General features: G+C 43.7%; 1 protein-coding gene across 1 annotated transcript in view; it reads right to left on the minus strand.

The window, feature by feature from the left end:
• Window positions 1–22,804, minus strand: part of AFF2 (ALF transcription elongation factor 2) — a 674,912-nt gene that overhangs the window by 304,337 nt on the left and 347,771 nt on the right. The window contains exon 4 of the mRNA XM_056540361.1: window positions 13,267–13,311. Coding sequence (XP_056396336.1) covers window positions 13,267–13,311 — 45 coding nt within the window. The remainder of the gene's footprint in view (window positions 1–13,266; window positions 13,312–22,804) is intronic.

Below are 22,804 nucleotides of genomic sequence, written 5' to 3' on the forward strand. Positions count from 1 at the left end.
TCCATATTTTATGCAGAACTCTACTAGAACTTTCATCATGCAGAACAGTAGCTACACGTTACAGTCCAGACAGGCTCAGAAAGTCCTCACGAGGTACAAACAATGCAGCTCAAGATTTCACTCTTCTTTGGGTAAATTATGGCTTAACCAAGGCTGAAAAGTCTAACACTAGAATAAAATAATTCCTACATCTTCTATTGGATATTCTGATAAAGCTCCAAAAGAATCCATGAAAATCTCAACTGACTGTTCAATAATTTAGATAGAGGACTTACTCATTACAAAATATCATGTTATAGGGACAAGAGCAGTGGATTTTCCAAAATGTCTTTCTTGTCTGATTCTGAAAATCTGCAAGACAGAATTGTTCCAGATTTGGATCCCTATTCACATTTGGAAGTACCTTGATTGTCCTGTCATTGCCCATGCACAGCATCTACAAGAGCAGGGACTCTTGCCAAAAGAGCAAGAACAGACAGACTTCACAAATCTAATAGAATTATAAAGCAAGCTAAGTAAAGCATTAATCAGTGGACTGCCCTTACATGGTGACCTCCTGTCATATACAGTACAGTGTACAGTTGGTGCACTACAAATCCCAGCCAGTAGTGAATAAACCCATAAAAGCTATAACATTACAAACAGAGCAAACCATTGATCAGTGGGCTGACCTCAGACAGTAACCTGACCTCCTGTCACATGCAGTGCTGTGTCCAGTTGGTGCACTAAATATCCCAGCCAGCAGTGAACACGTCCATAAAAAGCCATCACATTACAAAACCTGGCAGGCTGAGCAAAGCAGCAGGCTGACCTGTAATTTGACATAAATACACATAGTATTTGTACCTGAATTACATTCCTAATTCCTAATAATCACATTACATTAAACACTTGCAGTGTTATACAGAACTTTGGAGCTCTAAGGCAGTGTTATACACTTGTTTTGAGGCTTATTTTATTGCTAGTTCATTCAGAACATGTTCACTATAAACCAAACTTTTCCTGAAAGTCAAACTTTTCAAATGTTTGCTCAACTCTAGCTAAAGGCCTAAGTAAGGCCTATGTATTTGTACATTGTGATCAAATTGCCTCTAACATGTCTTTTCCACAAACTAAATAACCCCAAGCTTGATAATCATCCATTCCCTTATTTTCCTTTGTTGCCCTCCTCTGCAGATACTACAATATAAAGCAGGAGAGCTAAGCAGATTGATATGCATATTTATGGGAAAATATTAAGGATAACTAGTAATTTATTCCTCTAAACCTCTCTTTATTCTGGTCTTAGGAGTCTGGTGGGTGGTCCTAATCAGTGATTGACAGTAGCTGCATGTACCAAATGTACCTTTTTACATTTATTTTAAAATACTGAAAAGGAGCCCTAAAGGTTGTTTTCTCACCTTTTGAAAACCATAGTAAAAGCATAGTATAGGTAAAAAGCACTATTAAAAACTAGTACTTATTGCCCAACAACTCCACTGATTCCACAATGGTACCCACCAGATATTTTTATGTTTTCCTGGTTAGTCACTGGCCACAGTGGTAATGTGCTGTCCCAAATGATATTACAGTCATGGCCAATGACTGGCTGATCTAGTTACACGTGGAGTACCTCACCACTGTAACCAAGTAAATAAGGCTCTGTTTACACTGTGTTAAGTAGTATCCCTTAGACATACATCTCAGGGGAGTGCCTTGATATCCAGCTCAATAAAAAAGAGTTGGCCAAAATAACAGAGATTTGATCTCAGTCAGGTACATGGGCTTCTATGGGTCAGTCTAATGCATGTACTGGGACCAGTTCCATTGTTTGCATTAATAAATGAACTTGGCTTACACTGCTTAACACAGTGTAAAACCAGCCTAAAGACCATGTGGAGAACATGGAAATTGGTACCTGTTGCACCTAGTTTCGTGTTTTTCAAAAACATCTTTCCATCCAATCTCTTTTATTAGCAAAAAAAAAATTGTATTTTTTCATTCTCTCTCTCTCTCTCTCTCTCTCTCTCCCTCTCTCTCTCTCTCTCTCTCTCTCTCTCTCTCTCTCTCTCTCTCTCTCTGTATAAATAGAGAATGCCTTTTTTTAAGCATTTCTTACATTTTCCTCTTTTTCTTTCCTACGTTATATATGAAGAAGCAGATCGTAAAAAGCCAGGCAATTTTGACACTGAATGATTAGGGCTTCAACAATAGACGTGCTACACTGGTTAAAGCACTAGCTCTGTGTAAAATATATGAAAGGACATCTGGTAATGTTTGCTGTCTAAATAAAAGGAACATCACCTTGTCTATTAAATTGTCTTCAAACACTTAATAGCTGGCGCTCTCCTGACTCTGACATGTGAGTGGCAGCCATTTTTTCCCGCTTCAGCTCTGTGTTATTAAGAATATTGACAAACAGCTTAGCAACAAAGACTGTTCCAACAATATATACTATTGTGGTTCGAAAATGTATTTGCAGACAAGATATCTAAATGCTAACAGATTTCAGATTAAACTATAGGTTTCCTTACTTCATGCCACACATTACTGACTGTGGACAATCTATCCTGGCTATAAAAATCCATATTTTGAAACAGTAAATAACAAAGATCAAGAACAAATCCAATATTTTTGTTGGTTGTTTTGGTTTGTGTGTTTTTCTTTTTTGTTCTTATGTAATCTTAAAATATATAGTAAGTTCATTTATTTACTAGGCTATTTAAAAAAAGAAGTGCTCACAACGCCTCTTGACAGGCTAATGCCAGGTTGCTAAGTTACAACTGTTTGACATCATCCCTTCCCATGTTCTTCCATTTGACAAGTCCACATGATTCACTAGGCTTTTTAGCTTGTTACTCACTTTCTCGGTGACGTCTGTATTATGATTGTAAATTCACATCAGGTAGACAACTTTCCAGCTGCCCTACTGCACACCTTCCCCCCCTTTAGAATCTTCATGAAAATATTTAAAATGCTTTTCAGCTACCGAGTGAATGTGTAACCTCTATGGACAGCTTACCATTTATATTACCCTTACTAGAAGAAAATTTAGCATCTCCCTTAATGTCAGTTTCTATTTTACCAGGAAAATGATGGAGGAGCAAATAAAGGTCTCTACCTGCTAATTGTGTTACATGAAACAGTCACATCAAATGGAGATGGGGCTGATTAAATCCATTAGAGCTTTAAAGAGCACACAAAAAATTGAAATTGCACATGTAATTCTAACTGTCAAGGGCATTTTTGGCGGTTGATATATATTTATAGAGTGCAGGGTTATTGCAGCTAGCTGGTAGGACACGAGAAAAGATGACTCTGATCACACAGTTAATTGAAATTTTAATTTAAAGGCCTTCCTTCCCGGTGATATAATAACCCTTTCAGAGCTGCTACAAATGCCTCTCTGCAAGATCATTGGTTCAAGGAATTCTAATTAAACTACAATAAGGGAACATATTTTTGTTTACGGGGTGAAGTTCAGAGGATACATTGATCCTTAATTCATATATGCAGAACCTATGATGCTGGTTTGCTGCCTGTGGTGGGACATTGGGACAAAATTCTCTGCTTTATGTCTCCACCTATTTGAAATGATGCCCTGTGGACTGTTTACAAGATTAGAGGAAATTTCCTATAGTGGTTTCCCTATAACATGTAAATCAATCAAGATTGTTGGTAACGGAGCAAAGTAAAGTGGGAGAAAAGTGTACTAAACAGTATGTAAGGCTAGCTGCATACAGCTAGGTAATAGCTCAGTGCCAAAGTTAGGGGCATTGCTATAGTGGCACAAAGTTAGTATTTTAACCTAGGCCCTGGTGCCTAAGAGACTCACACAGCCCACAGCCACATAAGAAGGCACCAATATTATAAATAGCATGTGATAGGAAGTGGAACCCTGTTACAAATTTTGCACTGGGGTCTAGAAGCTTTAGGTTATGCCCCGAGGCAATTTTTTGCATCGGGGCCCTGTGGTTTTTAGCTATACCTATGAGGGCAACTATTAACAGAGGGGCCTACCCAATCTATATGGAGTCCCCTATATAGTTTGGGTAGGCCCCTCTGTTAAAAGAGTAGTCTGGTGAAAAGTAACTTATCCCCTATCCAAGGATGTGGGATAAGTTATCGATTGCAGGGGGGTGCAAGTGCTTGGACCCCCTGCTTGGACCCCCCAATGCTTGGACCCCCCGCTATCTATTACTTATCCCCATCCTTTTATAGGGAATAAGTTATTTTTTACCAGACAACTCCTTTAATAGCACAGTGTTATTCAACACCGCACTGTGCTCTAATTTAGTTAGAAATATATAAAGCAAACTATTACAATATATCATTAATTAACCCGCAGAGTCAATGGCGTAATTGTTTAAAAAAAAATACCAAAGTCCACAATTGCTAATTTTAAGTTATTTCATATACCATAAAAAAATGAATAAAAAGTGATCGAAAAGTCCCATCAAAAACAAAAATCGTACCAGTAAAAACTACAGATCAAATATATGGTAAAATTCTAAAGTTATAATGATTTTAAGTATACAAATTTTTGTACCAAATGTTATTTTTAAAAAGTAGTAAAATAAAACAAAGCTTATAAAAATGGGTTATTGTTGTAATTGAATGGAACTACACAATAAAGATAATTGGGGAGATTTATTAAAACCTGTGTAGAGGAAGAGTGCTGCAGTTGCCCATAGCAACCAATCAGATTGCTTCTTTCATTTTTAAAGAGGCCTGTGAAAAATGAAAGAAGCGATCTTATTGGTAGCAATGGGCAACTGGGCAACTTTTCCTCTGCACAGGTTTTGATAAATCTCCCCCAATGTCCTTTTTCCTGAAAAGTGCACTGGGTAGAAACGGAAGCCCTCAAAAGTTGTAAATGGCGTTTTTTTTGTTCCACTTTATATTTCATGGTAACATGAATGATGTCATTACAGAGTACAATTGGTGGCACAAAAAGCAACAAGCCTGATATGGGTCTGAAGGTTGAATATTATGGCTCTAAGAAGGTGAGGAGGAAAAAAAGAAAGTCCTGATGTCCTAGTTCACACACACACACACACACACACATACACTGCATTTTACACACTCAACTATATACTTCACACAAGTGGTATAAATATCATGGTCGCAGCAGTAACAATCAAGGCGGACCCCTCTGTGACCGGCCACCACTGCTACCACTGTAACTGTAAGGGGAAAACTCCAAAACAAATAACCTACACAAAGCAAAAAAGAGTCCACATATCGCTAAAAGGTCATTCTATTAACACCAACAAAATTAAAAACATGTATACGATGTATCAGGAGAAAAACACAAGCACAGAGGCCACAACACACATGAAATCCATAGCTAATGGGGGAGATTTATCAAATCCTGTGCAGAGCGAAAGTGGATTGCTCCTTTTATTTTTAAAAAGGCTTCTGAAAAATTAAAGGGGTTATCCACCATGAGGTGATTTTAGTACGTACCTGGCAGACAGTAATGGACATGCTTAGGAAGGATCTGCGCTTGTCTTGGGGCTAAATGGCTATGTTGTGAGATTACCATAATACTGTGGCTAGCTTTTTGTGAACTGGTATTTCATTTTTTGAGTTTTCTTCTTTGCCTACAAATCCCATAATTCCATTTTCCTCCCTCCCGTACATCAGCCCCCACCCATTGAAACATAAATGAGCGGCATCCATTCAAAAGACCAGTGGTTTTCAATTAGGGTGCCTACAGCTGTTGCATTAGTTGCAGATTGATCTCTTTCCCACCAAGCGATTGATCTCACTCCACCCATTGAAGCAGATAGGCTCCCTGTCATCAGCTTACTAATGAGGTCAGGTCTCGGCTGCATTGCAAACAACAGTCATTTAGTATGATGTTAAAAATAAAACTTGGGGTGAATTGTGAGAAAACCGTCAAACACAGGTACAGACACTCTATTATGAACTACACTAACTTTACAGCCCCTGTAGCATAGTCAAATAAAAAAAAAATCCTGGAATACCCCTTTAACCCTTTGGGGACCGAACCCATTTTGACCCTAAGGACCAGAGCATTTTTTTCAATTTTGACCAGTCAGTTTAAGCATTAATAACTCTAGGATGCTTGTACTTATGAATTTGATTCAGAGATAGTTTTTTCGTGACATATTCTACTTTATGTTAGTGGTAAATTTTCATCGATATTTACATAAATTTTTTTAAAAATTAGAAAATTTTGCATTTTTATAACTTCTCTGCTTGTAAGGAAAATAGACAAACCAAATAAATTATATATTGATTCACATATACAGTAAGTTTACTTTATGTTGGCATCATAAAGTTGAGTTGACATGTTTTTACTCTTTGAAGACATTAGAGGGCTTCAAAGTATAGCAGCAATTTTCCAAGTAAATTTCAAAATCTGAATTTTTCAGGGTCCAGTTCAGTTTTGAAGAGAATTTCAGGGTTTTATGTTAGAAATACCCCATAATGGACCACATTATGAAAACTGCACCCCTCAACGTATTCAAAATGACATTCAGAAAGTTTGTTAACCCTTTAGGTGTTTCACAGGAATAGCAGCAAAGTGAAGGCGAAAATTCAAAATCTTCATTTTTACACTAACATGTTCTTGTAGACCCATATTTTTTATTTTTACAAGGGGTAAAAGGAGAAAAAGCCCCCCAAAATATGTAACCCAATTTCTCTTGAGTAAGGAAATACCTCATATGTGGATGTAAAGTGCTTTGTGAGCGCACTAGAGGGCTCAGAATGGAAGGAGCGACAATGGGATTTTGGAGAGCGAATTTTGCTGAAATGGTTTTTGGGGTGCATGTCTAATTTAGGAAGCCCCCATGGTGCCAGAACAGCAAAAAACACCCCACATGGCACACTATTTGGGAAACTACACCCCTCAAGGAACGTAACAAGTGGTACAGGGAGCCTTAACACCACACAGGTGTTCGACTACTTTGCGTTGAAGTTGGACGTGAACATTTTACAAAAATGCTGATGTTACCCCGAATTTTTCATTTTCACAAGGGGTAATAGGTAAAAATGTCCCCCAAAATTTTAAACCCCATTTCTCTCAAGCAATACCTCATATGTTGATGTAAAGTGATCTGCGGGTGCACTAGAGGGCCCAAAAGGGAGGGAACGACATTGGGCTTTTGGAAAGCGAATTTTGCTGAAATGGTTTTTATGGAGCATGTCTCATTTAGGAATCCCCCATGGTGCCAGAACAGCAAAAAACACCCCACATAGCACACTATTTGGGAAACAACACCCCTGAAGGAATGTAACAAGGGGTGCAGTGAGCATTTACAGCCCCATTTACACCCCACTGGCATTTGATAGATCTTTGTAGCAGTGGGCTGTGCAAATGAAAAATTAAATTTTTCATTTTCACGGACCACTGTTTTAAAAATCGGTGGGGTGTTAAGGCTCACTATACCCCTTGTTACATTACGTTCGGGGTGTAGTTTCTAAAATGGGGTCACATGTGGGTATTTATTTTTTTTGCATTTATGTCAGAACCGCTGTAACCAGCAGCCACTCCTGTGCAAATTTTGTGGGTGTTTATTTCCTTTTACCTCTTATGAAAATGAAAAGTATGGGGCAACACCAGCATGTTAGGAAAAAATTTAATTTTTTTACACTAACAGGCTGGTGTAGACCCCAACTTTACCTTTTCATAACGGGTAAAAGGAGGTAAAGCCCCCCAAAATTTGTAGAGCAATTTCTCCCGAGTACGGCGATACCCCATATGTGGCCCTAAACTGTTTCCTTGAAATAAGACAGGGCTCTGAAGTGAGAAAGCGCCATGCGCATTTGAGGCCTAAATTAGGGATTTTTATAGGGGTGTACCCAGATGCAAGTGTTTCAATTGCCTCCTCCACCAAAAATACTGTATGTTACTTTTCCCCAAACAGGGTGCCTCCAGCTGTTGCAAAACTCACCACATGCCTGGACAGTCAATGGCTGTCCGGCAATACTGGGAGATGTTATTTTGCAACAGCTGGAGGCTCCGTTTTGGAAAAACTGACGTACAAGATGTTCTTAATTTTTATTGGGGGGGCGACAGTGTAAGGGTGTAGTGTATATGTAGTGTTTTACTCTTTATTTCGAGTTAGTGTAGTGTATTGCTTTTAGGGTACATTCACACGGGCCGGGGTTTACAGTGAAACTTGCTGTAAACCACCGCCCATGTGAATGTACCCTGTGCATTACCGTGGGGGGGGGGGGGGGGAGGGTCAAAACTACAACTCCCAGCATGCACCGACAGACCGTGCATGCTGGGAATTGTAGTTATGTAACAGCTTGAGGCACAATGGTTGGGATTGGGAAACATTGAGCTAATTAGATAAAGGTCTACCGCAGTGTTTCCGCACCACTGTCTGTTTCCTAACTCAGTGTTTCCCAATCCCAACCCGTGTGCCTTCAGCTGTTGTATAACTACAACTCCCAGCATGCATGGTCTGTCAGTGCATGTTGGGAGTTATAGTTTTGCAACAGCAGGAGGCACACGGGTTGGGAAACACTGAGTTAGGAGACAGACAATGTTTCCCAACCAGTGTGCCTCCAGCTGTTGCAAAACTACAACTCCCAGCATGCCTAGACAGCCGAAGGGCATGTTGGGAGTTGTAGTTATGGAACAACTGGAGGAGAACAATTTGGAGACCACCGTATAGTGGTCTCCAAGCTGTAGCCGTCCAGATGTTGCAAGACTTCAACTCTAAGCATGCCCAGACGGCCCAGGCATGCTGGGAGTTGTAGTTCGGCAACATCTGAAGGGCCAAATGTTGTCGAACTACAACTCCCAGCATTCCTGGACAGTCTCGGCATGCTTTGAATTGACATCTGGAGTGCTACAGTTTGGACACCACTGTATAGTGGTCTCCAAACAGTGCCCTTCCAGATGTTGCCAAACTACAACTCCCAGCATGCTGAGACTGTCCAAGCATGCTGGGAGTTGTAGTTCTCCAACATCTGAAGGGACAGATGTTACAGAACTACGACTCCCAGCATGCCTGGACACTCTGGGCATGCTGAGAGTGGTAGTTTGGCAACATCTGGAAGGAAAGTGGTCTCCAAACTGTGGCCCTCCAGATGTTGCAAAATTACAACTCCCAGCATGCCCAGACAGCCAAATGCTGTCTGGGCATGCCGGGAGTTGAAGTTTTGAAACTCCTAGATACAGCAGTGAAGATCACTTTACGGCAATCTTCACTGCTGCATCTGGGAAACTGCCGCCGTTGCCTCCCATTGCCTGCCACCTCTTGTCAGCCGCCTGTCCCTGGTCCTCGGTCCCCACGTGAAGCCAGATAACCGGCACCGGTGGTCCCTGCCGCATCCACAGGCCCCCTGCACATCGCCGCCATCTACCCCTGCTCTGCCCCGACATTCAGGGGCGAGCAGAGCGGGGAAAATGAATGTTCAGCCAACCACAGGGGATAGGAGGAGGTGGAACCCCTGCCACCTCGCTCCTAACCTTTAGGATGATCGGGGCTGTCTCTGACTCTCGGGGTCTCTGATCAGCCCGGAATCGCCACTAATCGCCGATCTCAGGACCCCCCAGGCATTTTAACGGGATGCCTGTTGAATCCTCTCAGCAGGAATCCTGTTCCAATCCCCGTCCGGCTAGTGGCGGGGATCGAAATTCCCAAGGGTGTACAGATACGCCCTTGGACCTTAAGTGCCAGGACGCAAGGGTGTATCCATACGCCCATGGACCCCAACAGGTTAAAGAAGCAATCTACATCTGCTCCACTTTCCTTTAGCACAGGATTTGATAAATCTCCCCCTTTATCTCTGAATTTTATGTGTGTTGTGGCCTCTGTGCTTGTGTTTTTCTCCTGATACCTCATATACATGTTTTTAATTTTGTTGGTGTTTATAAAATGACCTTTTAGCGGTACGTGGCCCTTTGTGTTTTTTGGTGTAGATCTATCATGTAGTAAGACCCTATACTGCCTAATATAGAATTAGCTTTCCAATACTGTTCCCATATATTTTTTATGGGGACAGTATGAATTCATCTGTGGTGGTCATGAAAGAGTGGGGAAGGCTCAGGGCAATTTTTTGCATCAGGGCCCTGTGGTCTTCAGCCATGCACCTGCCTGCTTTTGTATGTCCGCTGATTCTAAACGGGGTGCGGCGGGACCCTTGCGATCAGGCATCTTATCCCCTATCCTTTGGATAGGGGATAAGATGTCTAAGCTGTCTAAGCGCCGGAGTACCCCTTTAAAGTGAGCAGCAGTGGCTGCCGCCTCTGACAAGTGACACCCCTCCCCTAACATCAATCTGCAGTGTGGGAGGACATCACTAGTCAGTGTAGCGCAGAGGAGCTTGCTAATACGCTGAGCCCCTGCATCTGAGCCTGCCAGCTTAGTGTCAATAAGGTGGCAGGGTGGGATCAGAGGTGGAGAAAAAAAAGTGGAGGGGGGGGTCAGAGGGGGCGGGAAATAAAGTGGCAAATGGGAATCAGAGGGTGGAAATAAAGGGGCACAGGGGATCAGAGGGGGGGGGGGGGCAAATAATATAGCATAGATATTTGATCAAGGGGGGAGGGGATAAAAGTGCACGGGGGGTAGCAGCCTGATTTATAATGCTAATACTGGTATCATGTTGTATGTCATAGGACGCGCAACGTGATATGGGCAATTGGAGGTACTGCGAGGGGTGTCCAGGGGGCCCAGGCCTGAGCTGTGTTAAGGGGCCCCAAAATTTCTGATGGCAGCCCTGCTTTTACATCTAACCCTATACTTGGGCAAAGGATTTAGAACTCTGTATTAGGAAAACAGGTATATTAGGAAATTTGTAAGCGCAGAATTTGGAAGCTTAAAACAATGTGGTGTTCAAGGGTAGGGTCACATGTGCTGTATTTTGCTGCATATTTATTGCAGCTGATTTTACTCATTGACTTCAATGAGTAGGAAAACACTCAGTAACAAATATGCAGCAAAATATGGCACGTGTGATCCTAACCTAAAGGTTCATTTTTCTATAATGAGCACATGATCACCTAAACATAAACATATAGGGGGCAAAAAAGTATTTAGTCAGCCTCCAATTGTGCAAGTTCTCTCTTTAAAAGATGAGAGAGGCCTGTAATTTTCATCATAGGTATACCTGAACTATGAGAGACATAAGGAGAAAAAAAAATCCATAAAATCACATTGTCTAAATTTTTTGAAAATTATAGTGGAAAATAAGTATTTGGTCAATAACAAAAGTTAATCTCAATACTTTGTTATATACCCTGTGTTGGCAATGACAGAGGTCAAATGTTTTCTGTAAGTCTTCACAAGGTTTTCACACACTGTTGCTGGTATTTTGGCCCATTCCTCCATGCAGATCTCCTCTCGAGCAGTGATGTTTTGGGGGTGTCGCTGGGCAACACAGACTTTCAACTCCCTCCAAAGGTTTTCTATGGGGTTGAGATCTGGAGACTCCAGGACCTTTGAATGCTTCTTACGAAGCCACTCCTTCATTACCAGGGCAATGTGTTTGGGATCATTGTCATGCTGAAAGACCCAGCCACATTTCATCTTCAATCCCCTTGATGATGGAAGGAGGTTTTCACTCAAAATCTCACGATACATGGCCCCATTCATTCTTTCCTTTACATGGATCAGTCGTCCTTGTCCCTTAGCAGAAAAACAGCCCAAAAGCATGATGTTTCCACCCCCATGCTTCACTGTAGGTATGGTGTTTTTTTGGATGCAACTCAGCATTCTTTCACCTCCAAACATGACGAGTTGAGTTTTTACCAAAAAGTTCTACTTTGGTTTCATCTGACCAAATCAAATTCTCCCAATACTCTTCTGGATCATCCAAATGCTCTCTAGCAAACTTCAGATGGGCACGGACTTGTACTGACTTAAGCATCCGGACACGTCTGGCACTGCATGGCTTGCGTCCCTGGTGGCGTAGTGTGTTACTGATGGTAGCCTTTGTTACTTTGGTCCCAGCTCTCTGCAGGTTCAGGCCTCTCTCTGTGGTTCTGGGATTTTTGCTCACCCTCCTTGTGATCATTTTGACACCATGGGGTGAAATCTTGTGTGGAGCCACAGATGGAGGGAGATTATCAGTGGTCTTGTATGTCTTCCATTTTCTAATAATGGCAGATTCAGTCTTTCCAGCCTGGTGCAGGTCTACAATTTTGTTTCTGGTGTCCTTCGACAGCTCTTTGGTCTTGGCCATAGTGGAGTTTGTAGTGTGACTGTTTGAGTTTGTGGACAGGTGTCTTTTATACTGATAAAAAGTTCAAACAGGTGCCATTAATACAGGTAATGAGTGGAGGACAGAGGAGATTCTTAAAGAAGAAGTTACATGTCAGAAATCTTGCTTGTTTGTAGGTGACCAAATACTTATTTTCCACCATAATTTGCAAATAAATTCTTTAAAAATCAGACAATGTGAATTTATGGATTTTGTTTAGGTATACCTATGATGAAAATTATAGGCCTCTTTAATATTTTTAAGCGAGATAACTTGCACTATTGGTGGCTGACTAAATAAGTTTTTTGTCCCACTGTACTTAGAGACCTAAATAACCAATTGCATTTTGTAAATTCCCATTCTTTACTTTTAATATAGTGGAAAACAGTAAAAACATAAACTGATCTTTCCAGTTTGCAGATTTCTTGCTTCAGTTCACTCAAGTGACCACAAACATCCAATTCCTTCTCTCAATGAATCTAAATCAATGTACAAGCCATCAAGACTCGAATCCAGGTAAATGCATTTATTCTTCTTTAGTCTTCAAAGTTCTTTAATAAATAGATATATTGCAATTCCATAGCATATCCTGCATGTCACAATGATTTATATCTTTACTTATGGAAAGTCTAAGGACCGCAGCGTACAGACAAAAACAGGAATTCCTTGACATCAATTACAATAGTGTGTCTACGGCCACTTGAAATGAGAGTGAAATACATGAAGAAAGTGCTTTCAACAGAAACTTGTTCGCGACATACAAGTTTTATTATACTTAGAAAATCCCATTGCTCAAAAAAGCACAATCCCGGTTGACACCAGAGTCTGTGACAAGAAACCTTGAAGTAACAAGTGAGAATACAGTCAGAAACAATTATTCAGGTTATAGCCATATCTTTTTTTTGATTTATCGAAACTCAAGACATATTATAAGTGCTGCTCCTGTTATGTTGACATTTTTCAGCCATGTTTTATGTACTATTAAAAATCCCTAAAAACACTGTAAATATTCAGGGTACTAGTCTGTACTATAATTACACTACTTTAATGGGACCTTCAAAAAGTCATGATTTATTGCAAAGAATAAAAACCTACCCGTAAGATTTCTTCAACACAACTGGGATCATTTGGAAGACCGACCTATGCAAAGAAAGAGTCATATCATTAGTTACCAACAGTATTATATCAAACACCAAACTTACCAGCAATACAAAAGTGACATATTAACTTTTTTACATGTCCGTAACTCATTTAATGTACATACAGCCTAAATGCAACAATTTAAGACCCTAAATATGAGTAGGAAAGATGTTTTGTTCGACATCTCTACTCTACTGTTACATTATGCTGGGAGAACACTCAACATATCTGATGTTTTAAAACATTAGGAGAAATGTATTATTATTAAATGTATTACACAAATGTTTTCATGCGCAGTGGTTTTTGTAAAAATTTGCAATTTTTCATCTAATAACCCAGCCAGCTCTGCTTTTCAAAGAAAAATATTGACAATGCATAGTGGGAGGGTCAATGCCAGGCAGATTTTATATAACTAAGTGCACAACAGTGTTGAACTCCGTTCAGGGGCGTTCCGTTCCCTAAGTCCATTCAAATGATAGTGCGAGGAGACACAGCAGGGCTTGCAACTCTGCCACTGCAGAGTCCAGCCACCGCCAACGCTGGTTGATGGTACAGTGAGTAAATCTGATCGGTGGCAGGGCTCTGCCATTGATCCAACTGCCCCCTTTTGCCTCACTGACTATTTATACCTGCCTTACTTTACTCTATTGCTGGCTATCAGTCTGTTGTTGTAGGGATGGAGGCATTTTGCATTACTCACTGTACTTTATAGTGAGCATGGTCGTACATGTGCCAGTCTGACCTTTTGCTGGCATTTTGACAACCACGCTAGTGTACTATAAGTTTGGGTCTACAGTAAGGAATCTGTTCCACCCATACGTGGCGGAAATGTGTTGGGTGTGGTTTTGAAGGATGGTATTTTTGAGTTAGAGGCATCTATAGGGGGAGACCAAGGGTTAGTTCGGGCAGGGGTCACCCTTATTAGGGTGAGTGCCCTGACAGTCCCTGTGCAAGCAGGGATAGTCCCACATTTCCCTAATTGGGATTACTAGGGTTTATCACACCCTTCACCCTGCTCCCAAAAAACACCTATTGTTTTTGTCTCATCTTTGTAACCATTTGTTAACCTTGTTGGTGGCTGTTGGAGTTGACTAGCTCCAGTCTGGCCTGCGATTACTCTTGTGTTTTTTCACCATTTTTGTGTCTGTGGGGTTTCCTTATTTTAATAACTTAAAACTGTTAAGTTTTAAGTGATTTGCAACCCCCCCCCCCCCCATGAATATTGAATTTCCACTGGGAGCATTCGGCACAACTGCTTATGCAGGATTGTCTCTCTGTGACTACATTCAAATGATAGGAGTTGAGATGGGAGAAAGTTCTGCAGCTTTGTTTATTTTCTCTTTACTCAATTCACACAAAACAATGGACACCAGATGGAAACCCGATGGACCCCATTTAAAGTCAATGAAACCCATAGGGATCCATTGGTGTCCAATGTGCAAAGGACCCATTCAGCTCTGTTTTGTGGCCCTGAACAGAGTCTGTGATGGAGCTCCCTGAACAGAGCTGCATGCTAATGTGCTAACTTAGCTTAACACATAAAATATGTCCCTAACTATAGCTGTAGCAGTCATAGCAGAGCACAGGTATTAAGGGACGGGGAGGGGGCAACCAAGAGCAAGGACATAGTAGTTATTAGTTGTTTTCTGCTATTCTGCTATCTAGCACAGCAATGTGGACTCTCAGATGTTAGGTTTTATTATCAATACCTTTAATTGTTGTTACTTACGTTGCTTTTTCAGTTTAATGCCCATCAGCCCATCTTAACTTTTGTTATAGGGCTATAGAAATTCTAGATATACTCCTGACAGGGAAGTTACCTCAGAAATCTTATCCAACGGATGGCTGGAGTGTATTTCAAAATCTTGTGTACTTAGACTGAAAAAGTTACACTAAACTTTTTAAGAGGCTTGTACCTTTGGTGCATTCTTTTACAGTGCACTTCTTAACACCGGTCTTCATAAATCCCCCCCCCCCCCCCCCCATTGTCTTCTGAAGCAGATAATTTATATCTGTCTGAGAAGGTAATGTCTGAGCTTTATGGGGCAAGGATTTCCCACCTTTGCAGCCCTTTCCCGACACAAAGTTGCAACAACTTTTAGGATATACTAGTGGGGGTCTAATCTCTGGGACTCCCATCGATCCTGAATCAGAAGAGGGGTGAAGTGCTGATTCAGAGCTGAACCTCTTTTCTTTTTCCTCTTGCCTCTTCCAGCCTGAGCCTCATAACTTGCCTCAGCTCTGCTTTAGTGGGTAGCCCTGCTGCATTAGAACACTGAGTTCCTGGGTTCAAACAGGATCAAGGAAAAGAGTTTGTATGTTGTCCTAGTATTTTTGTGGGTTTTCTCTGGATACCCTGTTTTCCTCCTACACTCCTAAAATTTGGAATTTAGAATATAAGCCGCAATACAGTGATGTCAATGCACAAGGCTGTGCAGCGATAATAATATAGCTTTCTCACTAGGTCTTATAACATTGCTGTATGTTTGTCACGATGCCGGCTGGCAGGTAGTGGACCCTCTGTGCCAGAGAGGGATTGGCGTGGACCGTGCTAGTGGACCGGTTCTAAGCCACTACTGGTTTTCACCAGAGCCCGCCGCAAAGCGGGATGGTCTTGCTGCGGCGGTAGTGACCAGGTCGTATCCACTAGCAACGGCTCACCTCTCTGGCTGCTGAAGATAGGCGCGGTACAAGGGAGTAGGCAGAAGCAAGGTCGGACGTAGCAGAAGGTCGGGGCAGGCAGCAAGGATCGTAGTCAGGGGCAACGGCAGAAGGTCTGGAAACACTGGCAAGGGACACACAAGGAACGCTTTCACTGGCACTAAGGCAACAAGATCCGGCAAGGGAGTGCAAGGGAAGTGAGGTAATATAGGGAGTGCACAGGTGATAACTCTAATTGGAACCACTGCGCCAATCAGCGGCGCAGTGGCCCTTTAAATCGCAGAGACCCGGCGCGCGCGCGCCCTAGGGAGCGGGGCCGCGCGCGCCGGGACAGAACAGACGGGGAGCGAGTCAGGTAGGAGAGCCGGGGTGCGCATCGCGAGCGGGCGCTACCCGCATCGCGAATCGCATCCCGGCTAGCAGCAGGATCGCAGCGCCCCGGGTCAGAGGACGTGACCGGGGCGCTGCAGCGGAGGAGGTGAAGCGAGCGCTCCGGGGAGGAGCGGGAACCCGGAGCGCTCGGCGTAACAGTACCCCCCCCCTTGGGTCTCCCCCTCTTCTTGGAGCCTGAGAACCTGAGGAGCAGACTTTTGTCAAGGATGTTGTCCTCAGGTTCCCAGGATCTCTCTTCAGGACCACAACCCTCCCAGTCTACTAAAAAAAAATTTTTTCCTCTGACCTTTTTGGCAGCCAAAATCTCCTTGACCGAGAAGACGTCCGAGGAGCCGGAAACAGGAGTGGGAGGAACAGATTTGGGAGAAAAACGGTTGAGGATGAGTGGTTTGAGAAGAGAGACGTGAAAGGCATTAGGGATACGAAGAGAAGGAGGAAGAAGAAGTTTATAAGAGACAGGATTAATTTGACACAGAATTTTGAAAGGACCAAGATAGCGTGGTCCCAACTTGTAGCTAGGGACACGGAAGCGGACATATTTAGCGGAGAGCCATACCTTGTCTCCAGGGGAAAAAACGGGGGGAGCTCTTCTTTTCTTATCCGCGAACCTCTTCATGCGTGAAGAAGCCTGTAAGAGAGAATTTTGGGTCTCTCTCCATATAATGGAAAGGTCACGAGAAATTTCATCCACAGCGGGCAGACCAGAGGGCAAGGGGGTAGGGAGGGGGGGAAGAGGGTGACGGCCGTACACCACGAAAAATGGGGATTTGGAGGAAGATTCAGAGACCCTGAAGTTATACGAGAATTCGGCCCATGGAAGGAGATCTGCCCAGTCATCCTGGCGGGAGGAAACAAAATGTCGCAAATAATCACCCAGGATCTGGTTAATTCTTTCTACTTGTCCATTGGACTGGGGATGATATGCAGAGGAAAAATTTAATTTAATCTTGAGTTGTTTACAGAGAGCTCTCCAGAATTTAGACACGAATTGGACCCCTCTATCCGAGACAATCTGCGTAGGCAACCCGTGAAGACGAAAAATGTGTACAAAAAATTGTTTAGCCAACTGAGGCGCAGAAGGAAGACCAGGAAGAGGAATGAAATGTGCCATTTTGGAGAATCGATCAACGACCACCCAAATAACGGTGTTGCCACGGGAAGGGGGTAAATCAGTAATAAAATCCATACCAATCAGAGACCAAGGCTGTTCGGGGACAGGCAGAGGATGAAGAAAACCAGCGGGCTTCTGGCGAGGAGTCTTATCCCGGGCACAGATAGTGCAGGCTCGCACAAAGTCCCCAACATCCGTCTCCAGAGTTGGCCACCAATAGAAGCGGGAGATGAGTTGCACAGATTTCTTGATGCCCGCATGACCTGCGAGATGGGAGGAGTGACCCCATTTGAGGATTCCGAGGCGTTGGCGTGGAGAAACAAAGGTCTTTCCTGGAGGAGTCTGTCTGATGGAGGCAGGAGAAGTGGAGATCAGGCAGTCAGGTGGAATGATGTGTTGCGGAGGGAGATCAACTTCTGAGGCATCCGAGGAACGAGAGAGAGCATCGGCTCTAATGTTCTTATCGGCAGGACGAAAGTGAATCTCAAAATTAAATCGGGCAAAGAACAGAGACCACCGGGCCTGGCGAGGATTCAGCCGTTGGGCCGACTGGAGGTAGGAGAGGTTCTTGTGGTCGGTGTAGATAATAACAGGAAATCTTGATCCCTCCAGCAGATGCCTCCATTCCTCAAGTGCTAATTTAATGGCTAGAAGTTCTCGATCCCCGATGGAGTAGTTCCTCTCCGCTGGAGAGAAGGTCCTAGAGAAAAAACCACAAGTGACAGCATGCCCGGAAGGATTTTTTTGTAGAAGAACAGCTCCAGCTCCTACTGAGGAGGCATCAACCTCCAATAGGAAGGGTTTGGAAGGGTCAGGTCTGGAGAGCACGGGAGCCGAAGAAAAGGCAGACTTGAGTTGTTTAAAGGAGTCTTCTGCTTGAGGAGGCCAGGACTTGGGATCAGCATTTTTCTTGGTTAAAGCCACGATAGGAGCCACAATGGTAGAAAAATGTGGAATAAATTGCCTGTAATAATTGGCGAACCCCAAAAAGCGTTGGATAGCACGGAGTCCGGAGGGGCGTGGCCAATTTAAGACGGCAGAGAGTTTGTCTGGATCCATCTGTAGTCCCTGGCCAGAGACCAAATATCCTAGAAAAGGAAGAGATTGGCATTCAAACAGACATTTCTCAATTTTGGCATAGAGTTGGTTGTCACGAAGTCTCTGAAGAACCATACGGACATGCCGGCGGTGTTCCTCTAGATTGGCAGAAAAAATTAGGATATCGTCCAGATATACCACAACACAGGAGTATAATAGATCACGAAAAATTTCATTGACAAAGTCTTGGAAGACGGCAGGGGCATTGCACAGTCCAAAGGGCATGACCAGATACTCAAAGTGTCCATCTCTGGTGTTAAATGCCGTTTTCCACTCGTCCCCCTCTCTGATGCGGATGAGGTTATAGGCGCCTCTTAAGTCCAATTTAGTGAAGATGTGGGCACCTTGGAGGCGATCAAAGAGTTCAGAGATGAGGGGTAAGGGGTAGCGGTTCTTAACCGTGATTTTATTAAGACCGCGGTAGTCAATGCAAGGACGTAGGGAGCCATCTTTTTTGGAGACAAAGAAAAATCCGGCTCCGGCAGGAGAGGAGGATTTACGGATAAAGCCCCTTTTTAGATTCTCCTGGACGTATTCGGACATGGCAAGAGTCTCTGGGGCAGAGAGAGGATAAATTCTGCCCCGGGGTGGAGTAGTACCCGGGAGGAGGTCGATAGGGCAATCATAAGGCCTGTGAGGAGGTAGAGTCTCAGCTTGTTTTTTGCAGAAAACATCCGCGAAGTCCATATAGGCCTTGGGGAGACCGGTTACTGGAGGAACCACAGAGTTACGGCAAGGGTTACTGGGAACCGGTTTTAGACAATTCTTGGAACAAGAGGACCCCCAACTCTTGATCTCCCCAGTGGACCAATCCAGGGTTGGGGAATGAAGTTGAAGCCAGGGAAGTCCAAGGAGAATCTCCGAGGTGCAATTGGGGAGGACCAAAAGTTCAATCCTCTCATGATGAGATCCGATGCTCATAAGAAGGGGCTCCGTGCGGAAACGTATGGTACAGTCCAATCTTTCATTATTTACACAATTGATGTAGAGGGGTCTGGCGAGACTGGTCACTGGGATGTTGAACCTGTTGACGAGAGAGGCCAAAATAAAATTTCCTGCAGAACCAGAGTCCAAGAAGGCCACTGTAGAGAAGGAGAAGGCAGAAGCAGACATCCGCACCGGCACAGTAAGACGTGGAGAAGCAGAGTAGACATCAAGGACTGTCTCACCTTTGTGCGGAGTCAGCGTACGTCTTTCCAGGCGGGGAGGACGGATAGGACAATCCCTCAGGAAGTGTTCGGTACTAGCACAGTACAGGCAGAGGTTCTCCATACGGCGTCGTGTCCTCTCTTGAGGTGTCAGGCGAGACCGGTCGACCTGCATAGCCTCCACGGCGGGAGGCACAGGAACAGATTGCAGGGGACCAGAGGAGAGAGGAGCCGAGGAGACGAAACGCCTCGTGCGAACAGAGTCCATATCTTGGCGGAGTTCCTGACGCCTTTCAGAAAAACGCATGTCAATGCGAGTGGCTAGGTGAATAAGTTCATGTAGATTAGCAGGAATTTCTCGTGCGGCCAGAACATCTTTAATGTTGCTGGATAGGCCTTTTTTGAAGGTCGCGCAGAGGGCCTCATTATTCCAGGACAATTCTGAAGCAAGTGTACGGAATTGTACGGCATACTCGCCAACGGAAGAATTACCCTGGACCAGGTTCAACAGGGCAGTCTCAGCAGAAGAGGCTCGGGCAGGTTCCTCAAAGACACTTCGGATTTCCGAGAAGAAGGAGTGTACTGAGGCAGTGACGGGGTCATTGCGGTCCCAGAGCGGTGTGGCCCATGACAGGGCTTTTCCGGACAGAAGACTGACTACGAAAGCCACCTTAGACCTTTCAGTGGGAAACAGGTCCGACATCATCTCCAGATGCAGGGAACATTGGGAAAGGAAGCCACGGCAAAACTTAGAGTCCCCATCAAACTTATCCGGCAAGGATAAGCGTATCCCAGGAGCGGCCACTCGCTGCGGAGGAGGTGCAGGAGCTGGCGGAGGAGATGACTGCTGAAGCTGTGGTAGCAACTGTTGTAGCATAACGGTCAGTTGAGACAGCTGTTGGCCTTGTTGCGCAATCTGTTGTGACTGCTGGGCGACCACCGTGGTGAGGTCAGCGACAACTGGCAGAGGAACTTCAGCGGGATCCATGGCCGGATCTACTGTCACGATGCCGGCTGGCAGGTAGTGGACCCTCTGTGCCAGAGAGGGATTGGCGTGGACCGTGCTAGTGGACCGGTTCTAAGCCACTACTGGTTTTCACCAGAGCCCGCCGCAAAGCGGGATGGTCTTGCTGCGGCGGTAGTGACCAGGTCGTATCCACTAGCAACGGCTCACCTCTCTGGCTGCTGAAGATAGGCGCGGTACAAGGGAGTAGGCAGAAGCAAGGTCGGACGTAGCAGAAGGTCGGGGCAGGCAGCAAGGATCGTAGTCAGGGGCAACGGCAGAAGGTCTGGAAACACTGGCAAGGGACACACAAGGAACGCTTTCACTGGCACTAAGGCAACAAGATCCGGCAAGGGAGTGCAAGGGAAGTGAGGTAATATAGGGAGTGCACAGGTGATAACTCTAATTGGAACCACTGCGCCAATCAGCGGCGCAGTGGCCCTTTAAATCGCAGAGACCCGGCGCGCGCGCGCCCTAGGGAGCGGGGCCGCGCGCGCCGGGACAGAACAGACGGGGAGCGAGTCAGGTAGGAGAGCCGGGGTGCGCATCGCGAGCGGGCGCTACCCGCATCGCGAATCGCATCCCGGCTAGCAGCAGGATCGCAGCGCCCCGGGTCAGAGGACGTGACCGGGGCGCTGCAGCGGAGGAGGTGAAGCGAGCGCTCCGGGGAGGAGCGGGAACCCGGAGCGCTCGGCGTAACAATGTTTAGATCAAAATCAGCCTAAATGTTTTAACAAACTCCCACAAGCTTTGTAAATTAATTTTAATTTGCCAAGTAGAGGACAGTTGTTTCAAGTCTAGTTATTTTATTTCATTAAATCAAAGGATATCTTAGCCGTACATTCTTTTGAGTCTTAAAGTATCTCATTGCCGAAAAGAAATGATTGTTGAAAGTAGCTCATTTTCTTTGACTTTCAAAGCTTTATTAATTAATTGTGCATCTCCACTAGAGCTAAATTCAGCCGCTAATGAGAAAAAAAGGAAACTAGTTAAAATGCTAAAATTGAAACTCATAAGTAATGTGTAAGGCCTAAATTAATGAGCAGTTATGCCAGAGCAAAAGACGTCCATAAATTTGAGGATTTTTTTTAAATGTGTTATTATATTTAATGTGAGCCAGTACTTCTTTTTTAAATTATAATAATGAATTATAGTACAAAAAGTTATACAAAAATGTCCTATTTAAATAGCATAACACAGGGGGAATCGGGATATATTTACAGTTTTATTGTGATAGATTGTAGTTAAACAGTTGTTCCCGTAGATTGAAACCTTACATGCAGCATTGCTTTTTTGATGATAAGCATATCATATATTTTCAAAATGAAGTCCTATTACTATATACACAATTTCACTGGAGCATAATTTCACATTCTATTTTTGAAAAGGCCTCTGAAAAATTTAAGAAGCAATCTGACCAGTTGCTATGAGCAACTAGTCAACTTTTCCTAAGCACAGGTCTTGATGAATCTCCCCCAGTCAAATTGCTTCTTTTATTTTTCAGAGGCCTTTTCAAAAAATGAAAGAAGCAATATGATTGGTTGCTGTGGGCAACTGGTCGACTTTTCCTCGGCACAAGTTTTGATGAATCTCCCCGGCTGTCCTATTTCTGAGAGGCCTGCTCTTCTGATTCATTTTTAGAACATCACAACTACAGTAAAGGACACTTTAAACTGAATGGTCAGACAGTATTGCCCTGTGTAAAAGGTCCAATAGTAACTCAATGAATGAGCAAGTTCGCTGGCCACATCTTTTAAGCTTTAAAAAAAAAATAATAATCAGTTGTCAGCCACATATTTCCTTGTGTGATAGGGAGTGTGCGACTATCAATGATGGAGGTAAAGAGCTGTATGAATGATCCATCGATAATTTGTGTGTCCCTGCCCATACGGTGATTAATCTGTGTAGTAGACTCCTTGAACGTGTGTCGAAAATAGTATAAATATGCAATTCTGAAATCTTGTCATGATGACAACTACTATGAAAGCATAATAGAATCCAAATGACTTGAGACAAGAGGACAAATTAAAATTACAGGGGCTGGCTGGTGTTTTTCTTTTTCTTTATTTGCACTCACCT

Source organism: Hyla sarda, chromosome 9, assembly GCF_029499605.1.
Source record: "Hyla sarda isolate aHylSar1 chromosome 9, aHylSar1.hap1, whole genome shotgun sequence".
In the NCBI taxonomy this organism is placed as follows: domain Eukaryota; kingdom Metazoa; phylum Chordata; class Amphibia; order Anura; family Hylidae; genus Hyla; species Hyla sarda.